At 46.0% G+C, this 8,474-nt stretch overlaps 1 protein-coding gene across 1 annotated transcript; it reads left to right on the top strand.

The window, feature by feature from the left end:
• Positions 1 to 1,825: 1,825 nt before the first annotated feature.
• Positions 1,826 to 8,376, top strand: H2AZ1 (H2A.Z variant histone 1). Its single transcript, XM_084855717.1, has 5 exons — positions 1,826 to 1,990; positions 3,067 to 3,144; positions 5,105 to 5,218; positions 5,684 to 5,813; positions 5,948 to 8,376. Exons 1-5 carry the CDS (start codon positions 1,988 to 1,990, stop codon positions 6,007 to 6,009), a joined length of 387 nt encoding a protein of 128 aa, XP_084711843.1. The 5' UTR covers positions 1,826 to 1,987; the 3' UTR covers positions 6,010 to 8,376.
• Positions 8,377 to 8,474: the final 98 nt, after the last annotated feature.

The raw sequence follows: 8,474 nt of genomic DNA, 5'->3' as shown, positions 1-8,474 counted from the left end.
TGAGATTAAGAAGAGGTGGAAAGAATACACAGAAGAACTATACAGGAAAGATCTGAATGTCCCTGATAGCCATGAGAGTGCGGTCACTGAACTTGAGCCGGACATCCTAGAGAGTGAAGTCAAGTGGGCCTTAGGAAGCATTAGTAACAACAAACCTAGCGGAGATGACAGTATTCCAGCTGAGCTATTTAAAATCCTAAAAGATGATGCTGTTAAAGTGCTGCATTCAATATGCCAACAAATCTGGAACACTCAACAGTGGCCATAAGACTGGAAAAGGTCAGTTTACATTCCAATTCCAAAGAAGGGCAACGCCAAAGAGTGTTCAAACTACCGCACCATTGCGCTCATTTCACATGCCAGCAAGGTGATGCTCAAAATCCTACAAGCTAGGCTTCAGCAGTATGCGAACCGAGAACTACCGGAAGTACAAGCTGGGTTTCGAAGAGGCAGAGGAACTAGAGATCAAATCGCCAACATTCGCTGCATCATGGAGAAAGCAAGAGAATTCCAGAAAAACGTCTATTTCTGCTTCATTGACTACGCTAAAGCCTTTGATTGTGTGGATCACAACAAACTGTGGCAAATTCTTAAAGTGATGGGAGTACCAGACCACCTTACCTGTCTCCTGAGAAACCTGTACGAGGGTCAAGAAGCAACAGTAAGAACCAGAGATGGAACAACCGATTGGTTCAAAATTGGGAAAGGAGTACGACAAGGCTGCATATTGTCACCCTGCTTATTTAACTTATATGCAGAGTACATCATGAGAAATGCCGGGTTGGATGAATCAGAGGTCGGAATTAAGATTGCCGGGAGAATTATCAACAACCTCCGATATGCAGACGATACCACCCTAATGGCAGAAAGCGAAGAGGATCTCAAGAGCCTCTTGTTGAGGGTGAAAGAGGAGAGTGCAAAAGCTGGTTTGAAACTCAACATTAAAAAAACTAAGATCATGGCATCTGGCCCCATTACTTCCTGGCATATAGAAGGGGAAGAAATGGAAGCAGTGACAGATTTTACTTTCTTGGGCTCCAAGATCACCGCAGACGGTGACTGTAGCCATGAAATTAAAAGACGCTTGCTCCTTGGGAGGAAAGCTATGGCCAACCTAGACAGCATAGTAAGAAGCAGAGACATCACCTTGCCGACAAAGGTTTGTATCTTCAAAGCTATGGTTTTCCCAGTAGTAACGTATGGCTGTGAGAGCTGGACTATAAGGAAGGCTGAGCGCCGAAGAACTGATGCTTTCGAACTGTGGTGCTGGAGAAGACTCTTACGAGTCCCCTGGACTGCAAGGAGGTCAAATCAGTCCATCCTAAAGGAAATCAACCCTGAGTGCTCATTGGAAGGACAGATAATGAAGCTGAAGCTCCAGTATTTTGGCCACCTAATGCGAAGAGAAAACTCCCTGGAAAAGACCCTGATGCTGGGAAAGACTGAAGGCAAAAGGAGAAGGGGACGGCAGAGGATGAGATGGCTAGATAGCATCACGGATGCAATGAATATGGACTTGGGCACGCTCCGGGAGAGAGCACAGGACAGGAAGGCCTGGCGTGCTATGGTCCATGGGGTCACGAAGAGTCGGACACGACTGAACGACTGAACAACAACCGAGGGCTGAGGAGGCAGCTCGTCCCGCCTCAGACGACGAAGCGTTTCCAGGGGCGGGGCTCTTCAGACGTGGGCGGGGCTCAGACGCGCGGCTCGACACGAGCTCCTCCGAGCAGTCCGGTCCCCGTCCCACTTCCTATTCGTCCTCCCGGAGCGCAGGGAGAACCGCCCTTCGTGGCGATTGGCTAGCCTCGCGATCCGATTTCCCGGATGTAGGGACGTTAGAGTCGGGTATAAAGGGCTCGTGGAAGGCGGGAGTGGACGCAGTTTTGAACTGGCGGCAAATAAAGGAGTTCTCCGCTGAGTGGCGTTGGCGGCTCTGAACGGCCTTCCACGTTTTCCTTCCGGGAGGGAAGAGGCTTCATTCAAAATGGTAAGAAGCGCCGCGGGGGGAGGCAGGGCGGGCTGCTGGCGGACAGGAGAGCGCGCGCGCCTCCGCGTGAGAGGGCCTGGGGCCGTTAGGGCTACGTGAGCTGCTGAGGCGAACGTACGTCTGTCTCACGCTACCACCGTTCTTCGTATTGGGCGCGAGTTGTGAGGGGATGGAGGGGCGGGGCGGGGCGTGGTCTCCCGCGCGCACGGTTGCGGTGGTCGGGGCGGTTATACAGTTGCTGAAGCGCATGCGCTTCCTAGCCGGCTTGTGGAGGCGGCGGGCGCACGCGCGTCCAATCAGCTGGTGGCGGCGTGGAGAACCTGTTCGACGATAGATGCGCATGCGTGGGCCTCATGCGTGCCCCTTCGCGACTCCCGGGTTTGAATGGTGGATGGTTGTAAGTTTAGATGGGGTTGCTTCTCCCTTTTGTACGTGTCGAGGGAAGAGCTGTAGCTAGGGAATTTCAGGCCCTGGGCATAAGGGTCTTATTACTTCCGTTGTGAAGTGCGCTGTTAGCATTTCTCTTCTTCCCGGCCATTCCGAGCTTTACAACTGGTTCTACGTTGGTGATGCATTGAAGCAACCAAACGACCGTTTGCCACCCTTGATAAAGAAATACTTCGACCGTGTGCAGTTTCATATTTTGAAGTCTCTTAAATTATGGCGACATCATGACTGCAGGAATAAAATGGGAGTTTGTTTCTTCTGCCATAATGCTAAACATGTCTACTTCGGGATATGCACTGTTTTGTTATAGAAAGGAATAGTATATTAAAGTACTTTTTTAAAAGCATCTAACCATTTGCAGGCACAGCCACCTGTCCCTGTCTAGAAAATGTCTTTTAAAATGAGAGGACGCTGCAGCAAGCAGTGTAACCACAATGGGTCTATTTGCCCCTGACCCATCATTTGCCATTCTTTGGGCTGTTGTTTAGGGGAGCCCTGGGCTGTGTGGCACACTACTTCAACTCTGAAACCTAGGCATGACACCCTAATGCCACTGGAGAGCATGTGGCATTAGGGATGCCATTGCTAACTGACAGTGGCCTCTTCTCTCCCCCTCCCCAATGCAATAGGCTGGTGGCAAAGCTGGGAAGGACTCTGGAAAGACAAAGACCAAGACAGTGTCCCGTTCACAAAGAGCTGGCTTACAGGTAGGCACGTTTGAGAGTTTCACGGTGTCTTGTTGGGAGTATTGTCACCTTTGTTGATTCCTAGGAAGGGGGAAAGAGCCCTTTTTTACCACCCCATGCTCTAGTTGCTAGGGAATACCAGCAAAGGTGCAGATCTCAATATACCTGATGGATAGAGAAATTTGATTTGCACCTTGCCTTTCTACCAAAAAAGCACTCAAGACTAGGGATGGGGGAGAATTTCTCCCCGAAACTTCGGGGGGGCCGAGTGCCAACGTATTCGGCTCCCTGAAGTAGTTTCGGGGAGAAATTCTCCGCGCCCCCCCCCCGGGTTGGGACTTACCTTTTCCGAATGTCCCTCCCAGCGGCAGGTCCCAGCGGTGGTTCGGCAGGTCTTCGACAGGGGCAGAGGCGGCAGCTGGTCTTTTGACCGGCTGCTGCTGCTGCCATTCCAATAAAAGTTAAAAAAAAAAACGCCCCCATGATAGGCTACGTGACGATTAACGTAACCTATCACGGCTAGATTTGCAAAGTCAGCCGTGATAGGCTACGTTAATCATCACGTAGCCTATCACGGGTGACTTTAAAAAAAAAAAAGCGCGTACAGCTAATGGTGGCCCCCAAAGGGAGCCGCCATTCGCGTTCCTTATTTGGTCGCTGTAGTCTACGTAAAGATTACGGTGAAAATAAGGGCAACGCTATTTGTGTTGCCCTTATTTTCGCCGTAGCCTACATAAAGATTTACGTAGACTACAGCGACCAAATAAAGAACGCGAATGGCGGCTCCCTACGGGGGCCGCCATTTGCGTACGCGCTTTTTCTTTTTTTTTTTTCAAGTCACCCGTGATAGGCTACGTGACGATTAACGTAGCCTATCACGGCTGACTTTGCAGATCTAGCCGTGATAGGCTACATTAATCGTCACGTAGCCTGTCACGGGGGCGTTTTGTTTTGTTTTTTTAACTTTTTATTTCGCGGCTGGGCGAGGCGCCTCCCCCCCGGCCTGAATTTCGGCCGGGCAAGGAGGGAAGCCTCCCCCCCCCCGGCCTGAACTTCGGGGGGAGCAGCGAAGCGCCTCCCCCCCACCGCGAAGCAAGCTGCGAGACCAGGTAAGTGGCTTTTGTGCACCCCTACTCAAGACAGTTTACACAATTAAAATTGATTAAAGCAATGCATTTGAATACAGTAAACACATAATTACAGGTAAACCCAACAGATCTACTTACATGCCAAAGGCCTTTTTGAACAAAGTGGTCTTTGCTTGCTGGCAGAAGGACAGCAGAGAGGGCGCAAACCTACATAAGAGCCATGCTCGATCAGACCAAGGATCCATCTAGTCCAGCATTCTGTTCACACAGTGGCCAACCAGCTGTCAGCCAGCAAGTTCCATAGTCTGGGAGTGGCCACCAAAAAGGCCCTCCAGAAAACCTGGGCAGGCTCATGAGAGAAAGTAGTCTTTCAGGTAGCCTGGTCCCAAGCCATAAAGGCTTTATAGGTCATAACCAGGGCTTTGAATTCTGCTGGAAACAGACTGGTAGCCAGTGAAGCAGAAGTAACAAGGGAGTCACAGGATCCCGGTAACTAGATCTAATCAACAGTCTGGATGCAGCATTCTGAACCAGCTGAAGTTTCTGAACCGTTTCAAAAGCAGCCCCACATAAAGCATGTTACAGTAGTCCAAATAGGATGAAGCTAAAGTTTGCGTGACGTCTCTAGGAACAGTTGCAATTGGTGCACTAGCCTCAGCTCTGCAAATACATTTCTGCCCACCACAAAGACCTGGACATCCAGGTTCGGTGCAAAAGTCCCAAGCTGCGAGCCTGAGTCTTCAGCGGGAGGGTAACCCCATCCAGCACGGGTTAAATCCCTATTCCCTGAAATATTTAGTATTGGTTTCATTTGTATTTTAAGAGTGCTTTGGATGTTGTTAGGTATTTATTCAGACCTTGACTCTCTCTCTCTTATTCTCCTGTATATGTAGTTCCCTGTTGGCCGTATTCACCGGCATCTTAAATCAAGGACTACCAGTCATGGACGTGTGGGGGCTACAGCTGCTGTATATAGTGCTGCTATTCTGGAGTACCTCACAGCTGAGGTAAGAGCCTGAATATGGGGAGAAAAATTCTACAGTGTGTGAGCTATAGCATGTGACTTGTGCTTTGGCTCCATTAAAATATCCCTTAATATGATACTATTAGGCAGTAAAATCCCCATAAATGATTAAGACTGGCAGTTAAGGCAGGCAAAATAGGACTGCACACTTTCAGAAAATAGGTATTTATTTTTATTAGATTTGTATTACAGCTCTTAAACCTCATCACTTGAGACAACTTGCAAAATGGTTTTAAAAACCCACAAACCATTAAACAGCCCAAAATGAGGAAAATGGGATTTGATGTGCTAATTTGTTTAAAGCAAGTAAGTATCAAGAACTGTAGCTTAGTGGTAGACCATGTGTTTCACATGTAGGAGCCATTTTTGTTCCAAGGTGGAGATTAACTGCAAAATACGTTGCAGCTCCCACTTATTTGGTCTGTTGAACTGTAAAACAATGTTACAGGTTCTTGAGCTAGCAGGAAATGCATCCAAAGACTTGAAGGTGAAGCGAATCACTCCCCGTCACTTGCAGCTTGCCATAAGAGGTGATGAGGAACTGGATTCCCTAATCAAAGCAACAATTGCTGGTGGAGGTACGTGCCAATTAAAGTCTGCCATAACCTTTGTTAGTGATGTGGCTTTGCTTTGACACTTAATATGATCTAATGTTATTGGTGCCTTTAATCATTTGAGCAAACTGGTAAAACTTTCCTCCTTTTCTTCTCAGGTGTAATTCCACACATTCATAAATCTCTCATTGGAAAGAAAGGGCAACAGAAAACAGTTTAAAGGATTCCTTGTTAACTGAGGACTCTTACATGCTCAGTTGTCCAGTGTTGGTGGATTTCCAGTGGACTGCATCTGTGAAACACAATTTTGCCTTTCTGTAACCTTGAAGCTGGAACCCATCGGGCTTTCTAACAAACCAAAATTCTGCATTGAAGTCTTAACCTTATTTAAGTGTTACATGGCTTCAGAGAAGCTGTTGTCTGTAGTGGTTCTAGGCTGTTTTTAGATCCGTTGGATTTTAATGAGATTCTTGACATTGTTGCTGTCCTATAATTTTTATGCTTCAAGTTCCTTTATTCAGTTATTATACACTATAACAGTTAACTACAAAAGAGTCTTGACATCAGCACTATTAGTATCTCTATGAAATGATAAACAGCTTCAGGTATAAAGCTCTGCTGGTGTCAATCTCTTGTAGTTAAACAGTTTAAAAGAAGCAGAACCAGCATTGGGTTTTTGTGCTTATTTCCACTCTGGTAAATGAATTCAATAAATGTTATATCATTATGAACTGTCTGCTCTGGTTAAGCAATAAGCATGTTCCTTGAGCCATGTTTAACTTGCTTACCAAGTGAATATGATAGTTGGGTCCAGGTTCCTGAGCTGTTTTTAATACAAACAGGATATCGGTTATGATTGTCTTATTTAGGTATTTACTCTGTCTTTTGGGGCTGCCCGTTCCCTGCTGTAAAATAAGATCTAAGTGCATCTATGGATGTTTTAAAAAGTAGGGCTGCACTTAATGTATATAGACTAGTCCAGCAAATACAGCAACATTCTTGCAAGTACTCTATTTCTCTGACCAAAGGCTGCCAATAAGTATGGTTGTACCTCAGCTGCCACAGCCTGAGCTTGTTTGTAACCAAACACTGAGAACAAGTATCCATCTGGATAAGTCCAGCAAAGTATCAGACTAAAATTACCTTAACCACGTTGTGCTTCTGCTTAAATTTTCAAGATTATTTAGAGTTTAACCCCCATATGACTTAAATTGTATGAATTTATTTTGTTAATTTCCTTGCGTAGCTTACAGATGGTCATGTCAACTTCAGTGGTTTTCTTCATTTGTGATGAATCTGACATGATAGGCATACCTGCCCTATTAGAGTACTGTTTAGTGACAGGGAGTTTTACCAGTGCTATATATTCCAAGGAATATTAGCCCATAGCTGGTAAATCTGTACAGTCTCCAAAGGGCCAGCTATTTTATTTTTGTAAGTGGGCCAATAATGAAAGTTCTCCGGGTGATGTATAGTTGAGGGACTGCAGAGCAATTAAATAGAAAGAATGGTGCTTTCCCTGCCCCGTGTTAGCACCATATGCATCATGCATGCGATGAGAATAGTTATCTAACTTTCATGCTTACAGAGGGAAAAACCAGCGCCAATTATAAGCATGTTGACTTAAAATGCAAATTGGAATTTCTAACTATTCTTATTGGGTGCTAAATCCCATTCAAATAGCTGGGGCATGCTTTAGAAAAAATAGGTGGTGTTGGGCTATGGAAATTAAAATGTGCTGCTCTCAGAAAAACGCAAAGTTGGTGCTAAATAAACTACATCTCAGTAATAGAAACAAGAGTTGTCACTTGAAAACTGAAGTCATGGTTTTAAAACACTGGAAATTTTATATTTAATTCCTGAAATAGGACAACTTTTTCAGGTGATAAAAGTTTTTTTAACACAAGTTGAAGTTACTATGAAATGCTTCCTCTTTATCTTTTTACACTATATGCAAAGCTAATACCTGTTCTGCATATGCTTCCCTACAAGGCGAGTATTGTCATGGAATTTCTCCCCTTTCAAGACATAGAGCTGGGTAGGGACTCATTTGGAAGGATATCAAGTGCACTACAAGGCTGTTTTTAACCCACTGATCAGCAAAGTCCCATACCAGAGTCCTCCAACACAAATGTATTACAGCATAAAATTCATTTACATCCTCAGCTTCAGGCAATCACTTTAGCACAGAAACAGCAGGGCTGGTTTTAAATTAAGGGGAGCCTTAATATGACTTTACCCCCACACCCATCAAGGTGAGCCACTAGAACCAATGGCTGCTTGTAAGGACCAGCTAGTGCTCCAGTTTGCTTTGGGCAACCCAGTTGCACCCAGTTTTCTCATCTATGCTACACAGGCATGCAGGCAGTCCTGAGGGGAAGAGTAGGTGTATCCTACGCGGCAGCACTGCCTCTCCTTACAGCCTTTGCTTGCGAAATCCTTCCAGCTGGGCTGTCTAGAGCTAGCACACAAGCAGAGGTAGACAGCTCATCTTTCTGCTCAGTTGCATTTCCCTCTGCGGGGTGGGGATTGGGCCCAGTGGCCAACTACTGGCACAAGCTGAGCCACCTCCGGTTAAAAAAATGTTAACAAAAAATTTCTTTAAAAATCCATCATGAAGCACCAGGTGCCGGCAGGCTTAATGAAAACGTATGGCCAGCGCCACAAAACAGTTAATGAAACTCC

This window comes from Heloderma suspectum, chromosome 5 (assembly GCF_057233095.1).
Source record: "Heloderma suspectum isolate Gila_16-S chromosome 5, 16-S_ref, whole genome shotgun sequence".
NCBI classification, from domain to species: Eukaryota; Metazoa; Chordata; class Lepidosauria; order Squamata; family Helodermatidae; genus Heloderma; species Heloderma suspectum.
The sequence above is the reverse complement of the archived record's forward strand: the minus strand, read 5'-3'. Positions and strand labels throughout refer to the sequence as shown.